This window comes from Nerophis ophidion, linkage group LG24 (assembly GCF_033978795.1).
Source record: "Nerophis ophidion isolate RoL-2023_Sa linkage group LG24, RoL_Noph_v1.0, whole genome shotgun sequence".
In the NCBI taxonomy this organism is placed as follows: Eukaryota; Metazoa; Chordata; class Actinopteri; order Syngnathiformes; family Syngnathidae; genus Nerophis; species Nerophis ophidion.
Genome location: NC_084634.1, coordinates 35,421,117 through 35,444,309, shown reverse-complemented (window position 1 = coordinate 35,444,309; position 23,193 = coordinate 35,421,117). Strand labels below are relative to the sequence as shown.

The window sequence follows — 23,193 nt, the reverse complement described above, 5'->3', positions numbered from 1 at the left end:
CAAGTAAAACATAAAATCTGCTTTGTGAAAAAAATGATCTTATCAGACAGAAAATAGGCAAATATCACCCTTATTTGAGATGTTTACTCTTACTTAGATTTCAGTTTTTGAAGTGTACCTATTCAGCGTTGTTGACTGTGCATGCAACTGGGACAAAGACTGCAACCAGCGACGTTGGAGTCTTTTTATCAGTGGTAATAATTAATTAGACAGGCCTGCTGTAATGAGCCCGTGCAGAAAAAGCACCCAGTTTCCAGTGTGTGCAAGCCCCCCCCCTCCCCCACCCCCCTGAGACCTGTGGTCATAATGACGGCGCTGTTTGTTGCTCGGGGTTCTTGCTGAATCATAATCACATCAACCATAACCCCTCCAATAAACACATCATATTCGGTCCATCAGACACCTGTCCTTTTGTTCCAATCTACAGTCAGATTTGACCTACTGGGAAACACTTCATTTTATCACCATAGAGTAGCGAAAGGACAAAAAGGCTCCCCAGGGAGTTGAAGAGTATAAAACATTCTATTGACAAGCGATGAACATGCAGAGAAGCGTGTTGCTGCAATTTGTCAATGTTGATGCAGCAAACACCTGCAGGAAGGTTGTTTGTTCTGACCAAACAAACAACTGTTTTCCTCGGATGCAACAAATTTGCATGCACAGACCTCCAAATGTTTTGCAAAGATTACTGGAAAGACTGATCCACCTCCCCTATCTCTCTCTCACACACACACTCACTTACACACACACAGATTCTTGTATTTCCGACCTTCTTGAGACCTCCAAAAAATGCCTACCTCTTTAGGACCCCCTTGTCTAGATTTGTATTTACGACATTAATAATATATTGTCAAGACTGGGACTTGGGCTTGGATTGTTTTCCCCGAGGCAAAGGAAAATTAGCGCGAGCAAGGCGTGAATGAAAGTACGTCTTTTTATTTGAATACTAACTAAAATCCAGGAACAAACAAATAGCGCTCACAATGGAGGTACAAAACTTGGCTGTGTAAACAAACACCTGCACTATGGCATGAACAATGGGCATAAACTAAAACTTGCACAATGGCAGAACTATGAACAACTAAAATATAAACACTTACTGTGACGAAAAAGCAGCATGGATATCATGGGTGCAGGAGGTGATGTTGCCAGCATGAACAACAGAAACAGACAGGCTTAAATACTACTGTGGTGATTAGTGAAAACAGGGGTGAGACATGAGGACAGAGGTGTGACATGAGGTGAAAAGTAATGAGTTGTCATGGTGACAAAACAAACCAGGACGTGCAAAAACCGGAACTGAGTGTCCAAAAAACAAAACATAATATACATACTGTACAAATATAAAAAAACATGAGCTTTTAGTCAGATGTTTGTTTGTAATTGGTTTTTCTAATCTTCATTATTTACTTCAAGTTGTTACAGTCTGCATGTATATACATATTTGTTTATTTTATTTTTTTAAATTTTGATCGAAGGAGGCGCATTAGAGATAGGGTGAGAAGCTCTGCCATCCGGGAGGAGCTCAAAATAAAACCGCTGCTCCTCCACATCGAGAGGAGCCAGATGAGGTGGTTCAGGCATCTGGTCAGGATGCCACCCGAACGCCTCCCTAGGGAGGTGTTTAGGGCACGTCCAACCGGTAGGAGGCCACGGGGAAGACCCAGGACACGTTGGGAAGACTATGTCTCCCGGCTGGCCTGGGAACGCCTCGGGATCCCCCGGGAAGAGCTAGACGAAGTGGCTGGGGAGAGGGAAGTCTGGGTTTCCCTGCTTAGGCTGTTGCCCCCGCGACCCGACCTCGGATAAGCGGAAGAAGATGGATGGATGGATGGAGGCGCATTTCAATTTCGTACACACGCTTATTATTACTTTTGTCGGCCAGAGGCGGAGCACTTCAAATGTTTACACACTTGTTATTTCATATGTTGACCAGAGGGGGAGCAGTTTGAAAAATCCCTCTTTTTGATAAATTTCACCACTAGGGGTGCAAATGAGATATTCTCTATTAGATGCAATGGTTGTCCGTACTGGGACCATGATTTATGTCCTAACTTGTTCACCGGTCCTCATATGGACGGAACTTTTCCTCGTTGATGTCTCAAGAAGGGGAGAAAAACAACAACACACACACACACACACACACACACACACACACTTGCTGTCACTGTATCATTTACTGAGTGTTGTTGAAAGGAAAGGCCATGTAACATAGAGGTAAAAATGGCCCCTGTGCCAACGTTTTTGCAATGTGTTGCAAAAAAATGTATGTTCCTCAGTTGGAACATTAAGTATCTTGTCTTTGCAGTCTATTTAATTGAATATAAGTTAAAAAGGTTTTGCAAATCATTGTACTCTGTTATTATTTATGAATTACACAACGTGCCAACTTCACTGGTTTTGAGTTTTGTACATTGTTAGCTGACTTTTGCTGGCATTTGTTTACGAGTTAAACTGCATAAAAAACAAAAAAAACATGTGTTCTTGTCTCACACAAGGATTGTGATATATAGGCAAATATCAATCAATCAATCAATCAATGTTTACTTATATAGCCCTAAATCACTAGTGTCTCAAAGGGCTGCACAAACCACTACGACATCCTCGGTAGGCCCACATAAGGGCAAGGAAAACTCACACCCAGTGGGACGTCGGTGACAATGATGACTATGAGAACCTTGGAGAGGAGGAAAGCAATGGATGTCGAGCGGGTCTAACATGATACTGTGAAAGTTCAATCCATAATGGATCCAACACAGTCGCGAGAGTCCAGTCCAACGCGGATCCAACACAGCAGCGAGAGTCCCGTTCACAGCGGAGCCAGCAGGAAACCATCCCAAGCGGAGGCGCATCAGCAGCGCAGAGATGTCCCCAGCCGATACACAGGCAAGCAGTACATGGCCACCGGATCGGACCGGACCCCCTCCACAAGGGAGAGTGGGACATAGAAGAAAAAGAAAAGAAACGGCAGATCAACTGGTCTAAAAAGGGAGTCTATTTAAAGACTAGAGTATACAAATGAGTTTTAAGGTGAGACTTAAATGCTTCTACTGAGTATCCCCAATATCCCCAAAAAGGGCAGTTGCCCTGAAGACTTCTTCGTCCTTAAGATAACATGTTTGTCCCAGTGAATCATTGATGAATTAAAGTATTTAAAATACAATTATTTCAAAATTAAACATGGAAAAAAAATTATTATGAAAAAATTATTCCATAATCAAAAGTTACGGCCAAAAACAGATTGGTTGATTGAGACTTTTATTAGTAGATTGCACAGTACAGGGGGGGTGAGACAAAAAAAAAAAAAAATCAGTCTATGCCTTGGGCCCCTGGAGAAAAATTAAAAAAAATAAAACTCATCCATAGCACACAAAAACATGTGTGTAGGAGAGAAACATCAAACTTCAGCATAATACAGTCATCACTCAAGTTAATCATCAGAGTATATACTTTAAAAGTCTACTGAAATGAGATGTTCTTATTTAACCTTCCTCTTGTGTTAGCTTTCTGTTACCATCTCTTATGTTAACGGGTCGGTTTTGACCCATGTTTTAAATCAGCTGTAAAATACACTAAAAACAATTATCTATCATCCAATTTGTTTCTCATCTCTTGGTTACCTTGTTTGGCTTCCTTATCCTTGAAAATATTGGTTTTAATATTTTTGGTTTGGGCCATTGGGCCTTTTTTTGTCAGTGTACTCCTCGATTTCAATTTTTAAAAATGGTAAAACGAACCTCAAGAGAACCATATAAATAAAAAAAAGGTTGTTGTGTTACCTAACTATTACTAAGGGGTATTAGAACACATCTCTTAAATAAATGTGTTTTGTTTATTTTTTCATTTTAAGAATTTTAACTATAGTAACATCTATGGTGTTACGGGTCAATTTCGACCCATTTATATTTACTTCAAGAAAAAGGCTAAAAAGTATTTCTTTCAGCAACAGAAATCCAACATCAAACAAACAACAACCAATCAAGCAAATGAAACCAAGAGAAATAGATTACTAGTTCCAAAACTAATAAAAAAACAAAATCAGTGGCAAAAAGTGACACTTTTAGTGTCCGTCTTTTGTTTGTTTTTGTACAGAATAACAAGGTAAAATGAGAATCCACTAAAGCTCACATGATTGGGAGAGGAGCTGGCTGTCAGTGTGTTCAGTTTTGGCTCTTATCATTGCTTTATCATCTTATTTTTATAACCGGGTCGAAACCGACCCTAACAACACCAAGGGCATAATTTCTACCAGAGCATTTTATAATTTAGTGAAAAAAATTAAAATGTTTTATTTTGTTGACAAAGAGGTTCCTGACAAAGTCAAAAAGCTTTGATGCAAAAAAATAAATGTATGTGGTGTTTTTATGCATTTAAAAACTAAAACGGGTCGGTGCCGACCCTAACACAAGACGAAGGTTAAACGGGGATAGCAGGTCCATTCTATGTGTCATACTTGATCATTTCGCCATATTGCCGTATTTTTGCTGAAAGGATTTAGTAGAGAACATCCACGATAAAGTTCGCAACTTTTGGCCGCTAATAAAAAAGCCTTGCCTGTACCGGAATTAGCAGACGATGACATCACAAGTGTGAGGGCTCCTCACATCCTCACATTCTTTATAATGTGAGCCTCCAACAAAAACAGCTATTCGGACCGAGAAAACGACAATTTCCCCAATAATTTGAGCGAGGATGAAAGATTTGTGGATGATGATATTAATAGCGAAGGACTAGAAAAAAAAAAAAAAAAGGCGATTGCATTGGGACGGATTTGGATATTTTAGACACATTTACTAGGATAATTCTGGGAAATTCCTTATCTTTCTATTGTGTTGCTAGTGTTTTAGTGAGTTTAAATAGTACCTGATAGTTGGAGGGGTGTGGCCACGGGTGTCTTGAGGGAAGTCACGGCAGATACAAGGATGGCGCTAGAGATGCGCGGTTTGCGGTCTCATCCGCGGAGTCCGCGGGTCGGGCGGTTCACATGACGAAAAAATAGATTTTAATTAGATTCGGGCGGGTGGCGGTTGAACCATATGGAAATATTTGATATACATGGTTCAGGGATCGGTATCCTTTGCCATACAAAGAGCCATTTTAGACCAGTGTCATAAAACGAAGAAGGTAATAAGAGACGCTATTATTCTCCTGAATGACTGCCGGTAGTCACCCAGATAATAAGTATTAGGGGCTATTGGCTTTGTCGCCTTCTACAACATGTACGGTCTGCTTGTCAGTCCAGCATCATGTTGTGTGTGGCTTCCGCAAACACACGCACACGACTGCAAGGCATGCTGGGTGACACAGAGTACACTAATGGTTGTGATATAAACAATTTTAACACTCTTAGTAATATGCACCACGCTGTGAAGCCACACCGATCAAGAACGAAAAACACATTTCGGGAGAACATCCTCACAGTAACACAATAAATACCCAGAATCCTTTGTATTCATGACACATCCTGACTATTTTATACACGCTGCCAGCAGCAAACCCCGATACCCCCCCGTGCGTCGGTAAGTTGGGCGGGGTTGGGGGTGCGGGGGTGTAAAATATATTCAGGAATTATCACGGATACAAAGGATTATGGGTATTTGTTGTGTTGCGTTTATGTCGTGTTACTGTGAGGATGTTCTCCCGAAATGTGTTTGTCAATCTTGTTGGGTGTGGCTTCACAGCGTGGCGCATATTGGTAAGTGTTAAAGTTGTTTATATCACAACCATCAGTGTACTCTGTATCACCCAGTATGCCTTTCAATCTTGTACGTGTGATTGCGGAAGCTGCACACAACATGTTGCCGGACCAACAAATTATATACAAGTTGTTGAAGGTGTCTAAGGCAATGGCTTCACAGCACACCCATATTCTTGTCATTAAGATGAACGCTATTGGATAGTCGCGGAAACGTTAGCGACTCCAATTGTCATCATTACTCTGTGAAACAGGTTTAAATAGCTTTGTGAGTGGTAAAGGCGGACACCCTTTGATGTATTTCAGCGGGCGATTGGTGGGCGGGTACGGTCCCGATAAAATGTTGGTTCGGGTGGACGGCGGGTGGATGACGACCTTGGTGATGCGGATGCAGATGACGTAATTGCCTATCCGCGCAAACTCCACAGATCTCCGGTAAGAGGCGACTTTTTACCACCCTTTTTCTCACCGAAACCTGCCAATTGACAAGTGGTAGGGAATCATGTTCGCTTGACCGCTCTGATCCATAGTAAAGCTTCACCTTTGGGAATTTTAAACAAGGAATCACCGTGTGTTTGTGTGGCTAAAGGCTAAAGCTTCCCACCACCATCTTTCTTCTTTGACCTCTCCATTATTAATTGAACAAATTGCAAAAGATTCAGCAACACAGATATCCAGAATACTGTGTAATTATGCGATGAAAAGAGACAACTTCTAGCCGTGAGTGGTGCTGGGCTAAAAATGTCTGCTCAACCAATAATGTCACAAACACGTGTCATCATTCCGCGACATTTTCAACAGAATGTAATTACTTTTTGGTAAAAAAAATATTTGTTTGGACCAATTAGGTGAAGTTGCACCATTTCCCACGGCACACCAGACAATATCTCAGTGTGCCGCGGCACAGTGGTTGAAAAACATTGCTCTAGACCAGGGGTCACCAACCTTTTTGAAACCAAGAGCTACTTCTTGGGTACTGATTAATGCGAAGGGCTACCAGTTTGATACACACTTAAATAAATTGCCAGAAATAGCCAATTTGATCAATTTACCTTTAATAAATAAATCTATATATATAAAAAAATGGGTATTCCTGTCTGTCATTCCGTCCTACATTTTTGTCCTTTTACGGAAGGTTTTTTGTCGAGAATAAATGATGAAAAAACACTTAATTGAAAGGTTTAAAAGAGGTGAAAACAGGAAAAAATCTAAATAAAATTTTGAAACATAGTTTATTTTCAATTTTGACTCTTTAAAATTCAAAATTCAACCGAAAAAAACCAACAGAAAAACTAGCTAATTCGAATCTTTTTGAAATTTTTTTACAAATAATTTATGGAACATCATTAGTAATTTTTCCTGATTAAGAGTAATTTTAGACATAGTTTGAAATCCATTCTGCACTTTGTTAGAATATATAAAAAATTAAACCTAGCTATATTTCTAACAAAGACAAATCATTATTTCTTCTAGATTTTCCAGAATAAAAAAAAAAAGAAATTCAAAAGACTTTGAAATAAGATTTCAATCTGATTCTAAAGATTTTCTAGATTTGCCAGAATAATACTTTTTTTTAAGTTTGAAGAAATATTTCACAAATATTCTTTGTTGAAAAAACAGAACCTAAAATGAAGAATTAAATTGAAATGTATTTATTATTCTTTAGAATAAAAAAAAATACATTTACTTGAACATTGATTTAAATTGTCAGGAAAGAAGAGGAAGGAATTTAAAAGGTAAAAAGGTGTTTAAAAATCCTAAAATCATTTTTAAAGTTGTATTCGTTCTCTAAAATTGTCTTTCTGGAAGTTATAAGAAGCAAAGTAAAAAAATGATGAGTTTATTTAAACTAGCGAAGACCGAGTCTTTAAAATATTTTCTTGGATTTTCGAATTCTATTTGAGTTTTGTCCCTCTTAGAATTGAAAATGTCGAGCAAAACGAGACCAGTTTGCTAGTAAATAAATAAAATTTAAAAAATAGAGGCAGCTCACTGGTAAGTGCTGCCATTTGAGCTATTTTTAGAACAGGCCAGCGGGCGACTCATCTGGTCCGCGGGCACCTCGTTAGTGACACCTGCTGTAGACAGCACCGACACTCAACAACAACACATCATTTGCAGATTATAACTACTGGTTTGCAATTTTTTTTTTTAAACCCAAATAGGTGAAATTAGATAATATCTCACGGCAGTGTGCCGCGGCACAGTGGTTGAAAAACACTCTTTTATAGGGTTACTGTTCAAAGCTGAATATAATGCAACCCAATGGCGGTGACGTCAGAGCCAAACGCGCTACCCCATTGGTCAGAATACAAAACCACGAATTCTGATTGGCTACTGCCGGGAGGTTAGAGGTTACCTGTCATGTTGTCACGAAGCTAACAAGAGCTGTTGTTTTTTTTATCTCTACTCCGTCTTTATTTATCCCCCCTAAACACGCGTAAGTGATACTCGGTTATTGTTATTTATTAGCTACAATATTACTCATAGCGTAATGTTGTGTTGCCGCGTGGAAATTGTTAGCTAGCTCGGCTGTTAGCCCTGAAAAGTGTCCCCGAAAGTGTCAGCTGAAGGACGAGTTTAGAGGTGGTCTGCGATGACGTCATTGGGTCTGGTTCGCGTATTCGGTGCTCGTACGGCGGGAGTCTGGCGCCTCCGAAGACATGTCGGCTCCACACGGCCGCAGAGCACCATGTCCGCCTGGGTCCTCGATCAGTACGGGTCCAATGAAGTCCTCCGGTTCTCCGAGGACACCCCCGTGCCCACGATCACGTCCTCCAGCCAAGTGATGGTCCAAGTCCACGCCGCCAGTCTCAACCCTTTGGATGTCGCTATGAGGGGTGAGTGTTCACAACAGGGGGTGACATCCGCGAAAATTGGTGTTTTTCAACCTTTTCTGAGCCAAGGCACATTTTGGTATTTTGGTATTTGGTGTTTTTGTAACAGAAATGTTTGTCAACATTCTACCATGAGTTGATTAACATTGACCCGGACTTAAACCATACTTACCAACCCTCTCAATTTACCCGGGAGACTCCCGAATTTCAGTGCCCCTTCGGAAAATCTCTCTGGGCAACATTTCTCCCGATTTCCGCCTGGACAATAATATTGGGGGCGTGTCTTTGCGTGCCGATTCTGCATTCACCGCTGATACTCGTACTTGCCATCCCTCCCGATTTATTCGGGAGACTCCCCAAGCTCAGTGCCCATCCCGAAAGTCTCCCGGGGCAACCATTCTTCCGAATTTCTCCCGATTTCCACCCGGACAAGGCACGCCTTTAGCGTCCTCTACGGCCTGTCGTCACGTCCGCTTTTCCGCCATACAAATAACGTGCCGGCCCAGTCACATAATATATGCTGCTTTAACACACCCAAGTGAATGCAAGCCATACTTGATCAACAGCCATAAGGGTCACACAGAGGGTGGCCGTATAAACAACTTTTAACACTTTTACAAATATGCGCCACACTGTGAAGCCACACCAAACAAGAATGACAAACACATTTCGGGAGAACATCCGCACCGTAGCACAACATAAACTCAACAAAAGAAAAACCCAAAACCCCTTGCAGCACTAACTCTTCCGGGACGCTACAATATACACGCCAAACCCCGCTCCCCCAATTTTTATTTACATTTTATTTGATATGCCATTGATATTTTTTACTCATTATAATTTGAAACTTGATTTTGTATGTGACTATAAAGCTACATAAGTCTTGCTTGTTTAATATTCAATGCAAAACTTGTTTGAGTCCCTATTAAAAGGTTAATTTTGTTCACAACAGGGGGTGGCCTCCGCGAAATTGGTGTTTTTCAACCTTTTCTGAGCCAAGGCACATTTTGGTATTTGGTGTTTTTGTAACAGAAATGTTTGTCAACATTCTACCATGAGTTGATTAACGTGGACCCCGACTTAAACCATACTTGCCAACCCTCCCGATTTACCCGGGAGACTCCCGAATTTCAGTGCCCCTTCCGAAAATCTCTCTGGACAACATTTCTCCCGATTCCCGCCTGGACAATAATATTGGGGGCGTGCCTTTGCGTGCAGATACTGCATTCACCGCTGATACTCGTACTTGCCAACCCTCCCGATTTATTCGGGAGACTCCCCAAGCTCAGTGCCCATCCCGAAAGTCTCCCGGGGCAACCATTCTTCCGAATTTGTCCCGATTTCCACCCGGACAAGGCACGCCTTTAGCGTCCTCTACAGCCTGTCGTCACGTCCGCTTTTCCGCCATACAAAACAACGTGCCGGCCCAGTCACATAATATGTGCTGCTTTAACACACCCAAGTGAATGCAAGCCATACTTGATCAACAGCCATAAGGGTCACGCTGAGGGTGGCCGTATAAACAACTTTTAACACTTTTACAAATATGCGCCACACTGTGAAGCCACAACAAACGAGAATGACAAACACATTTCGGGAGAACATCCGCACCGTAGCACAACATAAACTCAACAGAAGAAATACCCAGAACCCCTTGCAGCACTAACTCTTCCGGGACGCTACAATATACACCCCCGCTACCACCAAACCCCGCTCCCCCAATTTTTATTTACATTTTATTTGATATGCCATTGATATTTTTTACTCATTATTATAATTTGAAACTCGATTTTGTATGTGACTATAAAGCTACATAAGTCTTGCTTGTTTAATATTCAATGCAAAACTGGTTTGGGTCCCTTTTTAAAAGGTTAATTTGTTCAACCTTGGCCCGCGGCTTTTTTCAGTTTTAAATTTTGGCCCACTCTGTATTTGAGTTTGACACCCCTGATCTACGGCTTTTCACACACAACTGAATGCAACGCACACTTGGTCAACAGCCATACAGGTCACACTGAGGGTGGCCGTAAAAACAACTCAATCAATTTATTGAAAAAAACTATCGGAAAACATTTTTAAAAAAAAAATAAGAAACTCAACAGCAGATATTGACAATAAAAAGTCGTTCTCGCAATTGTTGGATATGAATTCAAACCATAACCAAGCATGCATCACTATAGTTCTTGTTTTAAAGTAGGTGTACTGTCACCACCTGTCACGTCACGCCATGACATATTTTGAGTTTTTTGGTGTTTAACGATGTATTTTGGTATGTACAGATGTACTTTGTGGACGCTGTAAGTCTTTGCTGTCGTCCAGCATTCTGTTTTTGTTTACTTTTCAGCCAGTTCAGTTTTAGCTTCGTTTTGCATAGCCTTCCCTAAGGATCAATGCCTTTTCTTAGCGGGACTCGCCTTTTGTTTATTTTTGGTCTAAGCGCATACTTGCCAACCTTGAGACTTCCGAACTTGCAAGCATACTTCTTCTTTTTACTCATCGTCGCCATGTCTCTTCTTCGTTCTTCACTCGCCTTTTGTTTATTTTTGGTCTAAGCGTTAGATACCTTAGAACGACACAGGAGGTCCTTCATACAGACAGTCCTCAGACTGTATAATGCAGGGGTCACCATTGCGATGCCCACGGGCACCAGGTAGCCCGTAAGGACCAGATAAGTCGCCCGTTGGCCTGTTCTAAACATAGCTCAAATAGCATCACATACCAGTGAGCTGCCTTTATTTTTTAAATTGTATTTATTTACTAGCAAGCTGGTCTCACTTTGCTCAACATTTTTAATTCTAAGAGAGACAAAACTCAAATAGAATATGAAAATATTTTAAAGACTTGTTCTTCACTTGTTTAAATAAAATAATTTATTTTTTTACTTTGCTTTTCATAACTTTCAGAAAGACAATTTTAGAGAAACAATACAACCTTAAAAATGATTTTAGGATTTTTAAACACATATACTTTTTTACTTTAAATTCCTTCCTCGTCTTTCCTGACAATTTAAATCAATGTTAAAGTAGTTTTTTTTTTCATTGCAAAGAATAATAAATACATTTTAATTTAATTCTTCATTTTAGCTTCGTTTTTTTCGACGAAGAATATTTGTGAAATATTTCTTCAAACTTATGATTAAAATTCAAAAAAAATATTCTGGCAAATCTAAAAAATCTGTAGAATCAAATATAAATGTTATTTCAAAATATTTGTTCTGGAAAAATCTAGAAGAAATAATGATTTTTCTTTGTTAGAAATAAAGCTTGGTCCAATTTGTTATATATTCTAACAAAGTGCAGATTGGATTTTAACCTATTTAAAACATGTCATCAAAAATTCTAAAATTAATCTTATTTAGGAAAAATTACTAATGATGTTCCATAAATTCTTTTTTTATTTTTTTCAAAAAGATTGGAATTAGTTAGTTTTTTTATTCATTTTTTTTGGTTGAATTTTGAATTTTAAAGAGTCGAAATTGAAGATAAACTATGTTTCAAAATGTTATTTTAATTTTTTTCGTGTTTTCTCTTCTTTTAAACCGTTCAATTAAGTGTTTTTTTCATCATTTATTCTCTGCGAAAAACCTTCCGTAAAAGGAAAAAAATATATACGACGGAATGACAGACAGAAATACCCTTTTTTTTTTATATATATAGATTTATTAATTAAAGGTAAATTAAGCAAATTGGCTATTTCTGGCAATTTATTTAACTGGTAGCCCTTCGCATTAATCAGTACCCAAGAAGTAGCTCTTGGTTTCAAAAAGGTTGGTGACCCTTGGTATAATGCATATGGTCCTTCTTGACTCTACTTAAATGTAGAATATATGTGTGAAATATTTATGTTATTCACATGCGAATAATGCTATATAGTATTTGTCTATTGTGAGCGAACTGTGGTGCTGAATTTCTAAAGTACTTTCTATTCTATTCTATTTACCTGCAAACCATCGTTGTCGTTCCCGACATCTACAAAGCAATTAGCTACTTTTGATTGATTGATTGATTGAAACTTTTATTAGTAGATTGCACAGTACGGTACATATTCCGTACAATTGACCACTAAATGGTAACACCCAAAAAAAGTTTTTCAACTTGTTTAAGTCGGGAACTATGTACTAACAATTCATGGTAAAATACCTACCCAATACCTGCTGCCACCTACTGACATGGAAGAGTATTACACGGTTACTCTAGACACTCAACAACGGCACATTTGCAGATTATAATTGCTGGTTTTGCAAACAATATCTCACAGTACACTAGCATACCACGGCACAGTTGTTGCAAAACACTGTGCTAGATTGTACCGTAACTATATTTCCTTTATATTTAGGAGGATATGGTGCTAAGATGCTCAAGCTACGACGGGACCCATTTTCTCTGATGGACAATGGCAGTGAATTTCCCGTGATCCTGGGTCGGGATGTGTCGGGTGTGGTCGTGGACTGTGGATCTGCGGTTGCCCACTTTACACCAGGAGATGAGGTACACATGGATTGTGTTTCGACTTTTGGATGGTTCATTTAAAGGCCTACTGAAATGAGATTTTCTTATTTAAACGGGGATAGGAGGTCCATTCTATGTGTCATACTTGATCATTTCGCGATATTGCCATATTTTTGGTGAAAGGATTTAGTAGAGAACATCGACGATAAAGTTTGCAACTTTTGGTGCTGATAAAAAAAGCCTTGCTTATACCGAAAGTAGCAGACGATCTGCGCGTGACGTCACGGGTTGTGGAGTCCCTCACATCGGAATATTGTTTACAGTCATGGCCACCAGCAGCGAGAGCGATTCGGACCGAGAAAGCGAGGATTTCCCCATTAATTTGAGCGAGGATGACAGATTCGTGGATGAGGAAAGTGAGAGTGAAGGACTAGAAAAAAAAAAAGACTATAAAGTGGGAGCGATTCAGATGTTATTAGACCAATTTACTAGGATAATCCTGGAAAATCCCTTATCTGCTTATTGTGTTGTGTTTTAGTGAGATTATATGGTCGTACCTGTACAACCTGAAGGTCGGCCCCGCAACTTTCTGCAGCACCAGTCAACGGGTGGTGGCGATGCCCATCTCTGACCCTCTTCGAAACACGATCTTTCGAAACGATCGCTGCATAATCAATCAATCAATCAATGTTTATTTATATAGCCCCAAATCACAAATGTCTCAAAGAACTGCACAAATCATTACGACTACAACATCCTCGGAAGAACCTTTTGAAATTGTGATAATGTTCCCCTTTAACACATTACCGTAAAATATCAAATTAAATTACTTAGCTCATTCACGTAAGAGACTAGATGTATAAGATTTCATGGGATTTAGCGACTAGGAGTGACAGGTAAAGGTATAGCATGTTCTAAATGTTATAGTTATTTGAATGACTCTTACCATAATATGTTACGTTAACATACCAGGCACCTTTTCAGTTGGTTATTTACGCCTCATATAACGTACACTTATTCAGCCTGTTGTTCACTATTCTTTATTTATTTAAATTGCCTTTCAAATGTCTATTCTTGGTGTTGGGTTTTATCACAAAAATTTCCCCCAGAAATGCGACTCATACTCCAGTGCGACTTATATGTGTTTTTTTCCTTCTTTATTATGTATTTTTGGCTGGTGCGACTTATACTCCGAAAAACACAGTACTTTATTTTTTGGTTCTATGGTGGCTTATTTTGCAGCCATATACCAAAAAGCACAGGAACTGAGTCACCAAAGTGTGTTGCACTATACAAAATTGTACCGGTACATGTTTTTTGGTGTAGATTTTCACTGAAAACCGAGGTCTGTAACCCAACTGTTATCAACATTTTTATTAACCGTACAATGTCATTGTAAAGTATTGTCTTAAAATGTTACATCAACAAAAAACATTGTGAATGAATTGTGTCCGGTACATCACATTTCTTAATATTAACTCTCTCTGTCTCAAGAGTAAAAATACGTATTGCAACGAGCCAGGTGGTGGTTAGCATGCAGTTAACGCAAAAATGCCATCATGTATCTTTAATAGAGACTTTCATCTAAAATAGTTTTTATTTTGTACAATCCCAATGTTCCCTTTGTGAGGAGTAAATGGTCCTTCTGATATTAGTGTCCACATACAGAGAGTAATTCATTTATGAAGAATCCATGCAGAATGAACGTGATACAATTATGTTCAGTTGTAATCTTGTTACATCGCTGTAAAAATATCTCTATGCATGACTCATGATCTCCTAGGATTTGCTGATGAATGAGATTTTAAAGGTGAAATGTTGTGCTCTAGGTCTGGGCTGCTGTGCCGCCATGGAAACAAGGCAGTCTGGCAGAATACGTCAATCTAACAGAATTTGAGGTGAGTTTCAGAGTAGGGCTGGGCCATATGGTCTTTTATTATATATCTCAATATTTTTAGGCCATGTCACGATACACCATATATATCTCCATATTTTGCCTTAGCCTTGAATGAATACTTGACACATATAATCACAGCAGTATGATGATTCTATGTGTCTACATTAAAACATCCTTCTTCATACTGCATTAATATATGCTACTTTTGAACTTCCATGCAGAGAGGGAAATCACAACTAAAAGTGTATTTATTAAACAGTTATTAAGCAGTGGCACAAACATTCATGTCATTTCCAAAACAGAAAGTGCGAGATTGTAAGAGACATTTCAAAACAAGCTATGAGTGCACTTTTGTGCATGATGTCACTAAGATGACGTATCAAAACAACACTCAATTAAAGTGCACTTTTTGTACAGAATGCCACTACAATAGTTTAAAACATATAAAGTGCACTTTTGTGCATGATGTCACACAAGATATTTCAATAATTGTCATAAAAATGAGCTGCAGAATAGGAAATCAAATAGTGTATGTCCTTTGCTATGTGGTAGGTTCCTACGGACATTATTAAATTCTTTTGTTGACTATTTTTTTCATACGATGTGGAAATGTTTGCTTTGGCATTTTGTGGGTATGGCACCGAACGGAGATGTCGACATGCAGTTTCAAGCACTCTTCATTCTCTAGCGCAGGGGTAGGGAACCTATGGCTCTAGAGCCAGATGTGGCTCTTTTGATGACTGCATCTGGCTCTCAGATAAATCTTAGCTGACATTGCTTAACACGATAAGTAATGAATAATTCCGCTGGTAATCACAGTGTTAAAAATAATGTTCAAAATATTAAACATTCTCGTGCATTTAATCCATCCATCCATTTCCTACCCCGCCTGTTCAATAAGTCGCATTAATGGTTAGAAGTATTTTATTTATTATTAGTTAGCGTCGTGTGGCGGGGGCTCTCCCTTAGAGATAGGGTAAGAAGCTCTGCCATCCGGGAGGAACTCAAAGTAAAGCCGCTGCTCCTTCACATCGAGAGGAGCCAGATGAGGTGGTTCGGGCATCTGGTCAGGATGCCACCCGAACGCCTCCCTAGGGAGGTGTTTAGGGCACGTCCAACCGGTAGGAGGCCACGGGGAAGACCCAGGACACGTTGGGAAGACTATGTCTATGAGCTAGACGAAGTGGCTGGGGAGAGGGATGTCTGGGTTTCCCTGCTTAGGCTGTTGCCCCCGCGACCCGACCTCGGATAAGCGGAAGAAGATGGATGGATAGTTAGCTTCAAAATAACAATGTTATTAAAAAGAACAAGAGACTTATTATACTCTAAAAATGTTGGTCTTACTTTAAAATACATGCATTTAGTTGTATTCATCCATCCATCCATTTTCTACTGCTTATTCCCTTTGTGGCGACTTGTCCAGGGTGTACGCCACCTTCGGCCAGATTGTAGCTGATATAGGCACCAGCGCCCCCCAGACCACAAAGGGAATAAGCGGTAGAAAATGGATCGATGGAAAATATTATATGGCTCTCACGGAAATGCGTATCAAAATATTTGGCTTTTGTGGCTCTCTCAGCCAAAAAGGTTCCCGACCCCTGCTCTAACGGGTGACTTTTCAAATGATGCTACAAATTAGCAGAAGGTGCTACTTTTTGTAGCGACGCTTTTGCCCCACAGGGTTGTCTGTTCGACATCTTCCAGTTTGAAGCCAAACCGCCGCCAGACGATGGACCCCGTGCTGTTTTTCTTAGGAATTAATTCTTCCTTCCTTTTTCACCGGATAGGCACCTTCTTTCTCTCATTTTACCACTCGCACCACTCCGCTAGCATCACGGCTAATATTACCCATGCTGCTACCTCTCATGCGAGGGCGTACAACGCGACAGTATGTGACGTATGTAAGAAGGTGCGCTTGTCTGCGAGAAGGAGAGACAACAAAGAGTGAAGAAAAACCTGCGTGAGAACGTATACTCGAATATCATGATATTGTCATTTTCTATATCGCACAAAGACAAACCCGCGATATATCGAGTATATCGATATATCAAGTATGTCGATATATCGCCCAGCCCTAATATCAAAACAACACTGTAATTAAAGTGCACTTTTTGTACAGAACGCCACTACAATAGTTTAAAATATATAAAGTGCACTTTTGTGCATGATGTCACACAAGCTATTTCAATAACGGTCAAATTAAAATGAGCTGCAGAATAGACAATCAAATAGTGTATGTCCTTCACTATGTGGTAGGTTCCTGCGGACGTTATCTCCTTCTGGTGTTGACTTTTTTTTCATACGGTGTTGATGTGGAAATGGTTGCTTCGGCATTTTGTTGGTGTGGTTCCGAACGGAGATGTTGACATGCGGAGTTTCCAGGACTCTTCATTCTCTAGCACAGGGGTAGGGAACCTATGGCTCTAGAGCCAGATGTGGCTCTTTTGATGACTGCATCTGGCTCTCAGATAAATCTTAGCTGACATTGCTTAACACGATAATTATGAATAATTCCGCTGGTAATCACAGTGCTAAAAATAACGTGCAAAATATGAAACATTCTCATGCATCCATCCATCCGTTTTCTACCGCACCTGTTCAAGAAGTCGCAATAATGGAAAGAAGTATTTTATGTCTCGATGGGGGGGTCGTAGCTTGCTGCAGGGTCGTTCCCCCAGGAAGGCAGACGGACTACTCGGGACATGGCATTTAGGTAAAAACATGATTTAATTTAAACTAAAAAAAGATACAAACAAAAATCGCTCACAGTGGAGGCACAATTGGGGCTAAGGAACAAAGCTAACGCATGAACAGACTATGAACATAAATCAAACAAAACTTACTTGGCATGGCATGAAGCACGAAACTATGGCAAGGCATGAAACAAGAGCAAGAAAAGATCACATTGACGCCAGGGCGACTGACTGGCAGAGACGAGCTTAAATACTGCCTCTGATTAGTGCTCAGGAAGCAGGTGGGCGGGCATTTTGTCCACCAGAGACAGGTGGACAAAATGAGTAACCAAGGAAACCAGACAAGGGAGTGGTAAAAAACAGGAACTTAAAGAGTCCAAAGAACAAACAGCACATGGCCAAACAAAAACATGATCAACAGACATGACATTTTATTTATTATTGGTTAGCTTCAGAATAACAATGTTATTAAAAAGAATAAGAGACTTATTATACTCTAGAAATGTTGGTCTTACTTAAAAATGCACGCATTTAGTTGTATTCAGTGTTAAAAAATATGATATGGCTCTCACTGAAATACATTTTGAAATATTTGGCTTTCATGGCTCTCTCAGCCAAAAAGGTTCCCGACCCCTGATCTAGCAGGTGACTTTTCGAATGGTGCTACTTTTGTAGCAACGCTTTTGTCGCATAATTGTTCAACATCTTCCCGCTTGAAGCCAAACCCCCGCCAGACGATGGACTCCCTGCTGTTTTTCTTGGGAATTAATTCTTCCTCCATTCGTTACCACACCGCTAGCATCACAGCTAACTTTACCATGTCGCTACCCATGCCTATGCCTGGGCGGCATAGCTCAGTTGGTAGAGTGGCCGTGTCAGCAACTTGAGGGTTGCAGGTTCGATTCCCGCTTCAATCATCCTAGTTACTGCCGTTGTGTCCTTGGGCAAGACACTTTACCCACCTGCTCCCAGTGCCACCCACACTGGTTTAAATGTAACTTAGATATTGGTTTCACTATGCAAAGCGCTTTGAGTCACTAGAGAAAAGCGCTATATCAAAAATATAATTCACTTCACTTCACCCATCTGCTCGGCGAGAGGGTATGACGTCTGACCCCGTGCGTTTTTTCTTAGGAATTCATTCTTCCTTCCTTTGTTACCAGATTGGCACCTTCTTTCTCTCATATTACCACTCGCACCACTCCGCTAGCATCACAGCTAATGTTACCCATGCTGCTACGGTGTTGATCTGGAAATGGTTGCTTCGGCATTTTGTTGCTGTGGTACCGAACGGAAATGTTGACATACGGAGTTTCAAGCACCATTCATTCTCTAGCGGGTGACTTTTCGAATGGTGCTACACATTAGCAGTGCTGCTACTTTTTGTAGCAAGGCTTTTGCCGCATAATTGTTCAACATCTTCCCGCTTGAAGCCAAACCCCCGCCAGATGATGGAACTCCCTGCTGTTTTTCTTGGGAATTAATTCTTCCTTCATTTGTTACCACACCGCTAGCATCACAGCTAACTTTACCATGTCGCTACCCGTCTGCTCCGCGAGGGCGTATGACGTTGGACCCCGTGCGGTTTTTCTTAGGAATTAATTCTTCCTTTCTTTGTTACCAGATTGGCACCTTCTTTCTCTCATATTACCACTCGCACCACTCCGCTAGCATCACAGCTAATGTTACCCATGCACGCGACAGTATGTGACGTATGTAAGCAGGTGCGCTTGTTTTACGTCTCTGTGAGAAGCAGATACAAGAAAGAGTGAGAAAAGCCTGTAGTGTAATGCCCGCAGCTAAAAGCAACTGCGTGAGAATGTATATACGAATATCACGATATAGTCATTTTCTATATCGCACAGAGACAAACCCGCGATATATTGAGTGTATTCGATATATCGTCCAGCCCTATTTCAGAGTGAAGTGAAGTGAATTGTATTTATATAGCGCTTTTCTCTAGTGACTCAAAGCGCTTTACATAGTGAAACCCAATATCTAAGTTACATTTAAACCAGTGTGGGTGGCACTAGGAGCAGGTGGGTAAAGTGTCTTGCCCATTTACACAACGGCAGTGACTAGGATGGCGGAAGCGGGAATCGAACCTGCAACCCTTTAAGTTGCTGGCACGGCCACTCTACCAACCGAGCTATGTCATGTATTGTTGTGATATAGAATAGAATAGAAAGTACTGTATTGATCCCTGGGGGAAATTCAGCACCACAGTTGGCTCACAATAAACAATAATAATAATCTTAATAGATTAAAAATGTATGATGAATCACATTTGTCCACATTAACTCATAATTATTGTGCTTAAATACAAAAAGCATTTTTCAAGATCTTTCTTTTGTACTTTTTTAAAATGTATAACCTACATGAGCCTGTTAGATTTTTTTTGCAAATGTATTTTTAATTAACTTTGTGCTTTTTTTGACAGCACAACTTAAAATGGACACAATCACACACACACACACACACAATGCTTTTTCCACCTGGGGCCTAATCCAGTCCTTTAGTGTAACGCAGGCCTGGGCAATTATTTTGACTCGGGGGGCCAAATTTAGAGAAAAAAAATGTGTCTGGGGGGACAGTATATCTATTTGTTGGAAAACTAATACAAAACACCACGATAAAGTCTGTTTGAAGTCTAAAAAAATGTTATGACAAGCCGTCTTAAAAACGGAATGGAATTGTATTTTTTTCTACGAACGATAAAACCCTGAATATTGAGAACAAATGAACGTCACACCCCCTCACCATCCACATATTTTACTATCAAGCCAAATGCAACAAAATATGAACGCGAAAGGTAAAAAAAGGAAAACATCTACAATTTGATATATGTGATATATCACTAAGCTTTAGAACTTTGTTGGAAAAATCTCCTTCCGCCTCAGTTCCTTGATACTCGCATTTCAGGCTCTGGAAACACTCTGTGGAAACGCTCCCCACCTACACTGCTTGGTGCCTCCCCTAACCTGCTTTGACGTAGATTACCATAGTAACTAGCAGGGTTGTACGGTATACAGGTATTAGTATAATACCGCGGTACTAATGAATCATATTAGGTACTACACCGCCTCTGAAAAGTACCGGTCTGCCACACTCTAAGATTTTTTGTTAAAATAAAGCCAATAATGCATTTTTTTCTGTTCCCCTTTATTTAGAACAGTATCGAAAAGTACCGATATAATATTGGTATCAGGACAACACTAGTCACTAGTATACCATGCAAAAGTTCAGATTCCAACCATTGAAATACGTTGTATAGTTCAAGACTTACGTTAATTAGAAAACATCACTGCACATCATAATAGCAGCTACACTTTCAATCTTAAAGATCTAAAAAAGTTATTTGGGAACGTCTGGCGGGCCAGGTTGAAAAGTTAAACGGGCCGCATGTGGCTCCCGGGCCTTGATTTGCCCAGATCTGGTGTAACTTATCTACCGCCGCAGACATGTTTTGTTCTATTGTGGGAACAGAAAAGCAAGGCCAAATAAGCAACCACATGTTGGAAAAACAAGCCCAAACACCTCAACCCAAGACTCATGAACTTTACAGGCTACAAAAAAGTGGACTTGGCAACACTGACTCGAGCATCTCGGAACTCTGGTCAGTGATAACTGACAACAATTTGGACGGAAATAACTTTGGTCTTGTAGAAAGAAGTGAAGTGAATTATATTTATATAGCGCTTTTCTCTAGTGACTCTAAGCGCTTTAAATAGTGAAACCCAATATCTAAGTTACATTCAAACCAGTGTGGGTGGCACTGGGAGCAGGTGGGCAAAGTGTCTTGCCCAAGGACACAACGGCAGTGACTAGGATGGCGGAAGCGGGAATCGAACCTGCAACCCTCAAGTTGCTGGCACAGCCACTCTACCAACCGAGCTATACCGCCCCACAAAGAGATAACTGCCACGGCTTTAAAGCAACATTTTCCATTCAATAATCATTTTTATTTGTCCTATTTCTGCTCTTTATACAAAAAACTAAACCAGTGAAGTTGGCGCGTTGTGTAAATGGTAAATAAAAACAGAATAAAATGATTTGCAAATCCTTTTCGACTTATATTCTATTGAAGAGACTGCAAAGATATTTAATGTTCAAAGTGGAAAAGCCTGCAACATGTGTCAAAAAATCTGGCACAGGGGGCAAAAAAGACAGAGAAAGTTGAGGAATGCTCATCAAACACTTATTTGGAACATCCCACAGGTTAACAGGTTAATTGGGAACAGGTGGGTGCCATGATTGGGAATAAAAATAGCTTTCATAAAATGCTTACAAACAAGGATGGGGTAAAGGTCGCCACTATGTGAACAAATGCGTGAGCAAATTGTTGAACAGTTTAAGTACATTTCTCAATAAGCTATCGCAAGGAATTTAGGGATTTCACCATCTATGGTCTGTAATATCATCAAAAGGGAATCATTGAATGTAAGCAATATTATGGACCTTCGATCCCTCAGGCGGTACTACATCAAAAAGCGACATCGGTGTGTAAAGGATATCACCACATAGGCTCAGGAACACTTCGGAAAACCACAGTCAGTAACTACATTTCGTTGTTACATCTGTAAGTGCAAGTTAAAACTCTACTATCCAAAGCGAAAGCCATTTATCAACAACACTCAGAAACGCCACCGGCTTACCCAGGTGGCATTCTGTCCCATGGAAAATAATTCTACCTGAAAAGATTCCAAAATTTGGTGTTTTCAGTTCCTAAACGTATTCTGAGTGTTGTTAAAAGGAAAGGCCATGTAACACAGTGGTAAAAATGCCCCTGTGCCAACGTTTTTGCAATTTGTTGCTGCCATTAAATTCTAAGTTCATGATTGTTTGCAAAAAAAAATAAATTTCAGTTCGAATATTAAATATCTTGTCTTTCCTGTCCAGTCAATTAAATATAAGTTGAAAAAGATTTGCAAATCATTGTATTCTGTTTTTATTTACCATTTACACAACACTAAATTGGCCCTAATGTGTGAATGTGAGTGTGAATGTTGTCTGTCTATCTGTTTTGGCCCTGCGATGAGGTGGCGACTTGTCCAGGGTGTACCCCGCCTTCCGCCCGAATGCAGTTGAGACAACGTGCCAACTTCACTGGTTCTGGGTTTTGTATCGGTTCCTGTGACTCAACATTAGCTGATGGACTGAGGGATTGAGGGTCACACAGGGCGATTAAAAAAAATAGAGCCGTTCAGGTAAACTTTCTCTAACTTTGTCTTTGCATGGGTGTTATCCTCCAGGTTTCCCATAAGCCCAAATGTGTGAGTCACGAGGAGGCGGCGTCCATCCCTTATGTCGCCGGCACTGTTTTGTCCGCACTTGTCAATGCAGGTGGTCTTTGCAGAGACAGCTCCTCAAATAAAAGGCAAGCATCCACCTGAACGTGGACACTCAGCACCTTCCCTCAGCATTCACACACAGAACACTGTAAGAACACACCAGTGTAAGTCCATACAGGTTCTTGAAATTAAAACACCTTGGAAATTTTAAATTTTTTTCTAGAGATTTCCGATATTATCGCCCGATAAATGCTTTGATATGTCATATCGGAAATTATCGGTATCTGTTTGATAAAGTAAAATGTATGGCTTTTTAAAACGCCGCTGTACGG

The 23,193-nt window shown here is 40.1% G+C and overlaps 1 protein-coding gene across 1 annotated transcript in view; it reads left to right on the top strand.

Moving 5' to 3' along the window:
* The first annotated feature begins 8,012 nt into the window (after positions 1-8,012).
* The window catches only part of LOC133542350 (reticulon-4-interacting protein 1 homolog, mitochondrial-like), a 42,777-nt gene continuing 27,596 nt past the window's right edge, over positions 8,013-23,193 (top strand). The window contains exons 1-4 of the mRNA XM_061886400.1: positions 8,013-8,535; positions 12,868-13,019; positions 14,810-14,878; positions 22,823-22,947. Coding sequence (XP_061742384.1) covers positions 8,292-8,535; positions 12,868-13,019; positions 14,810-14,878; positions 22,823-22,947 — 590 coding nt within the window. The 5' untranslated portion in view covers positions 8,013-8,291. The remainder of the gene's footprint in view (positions 8,536-12,867; positions 13,020-14,809; positions 14,879-22,822; positions 22,948-23,193) is intronic.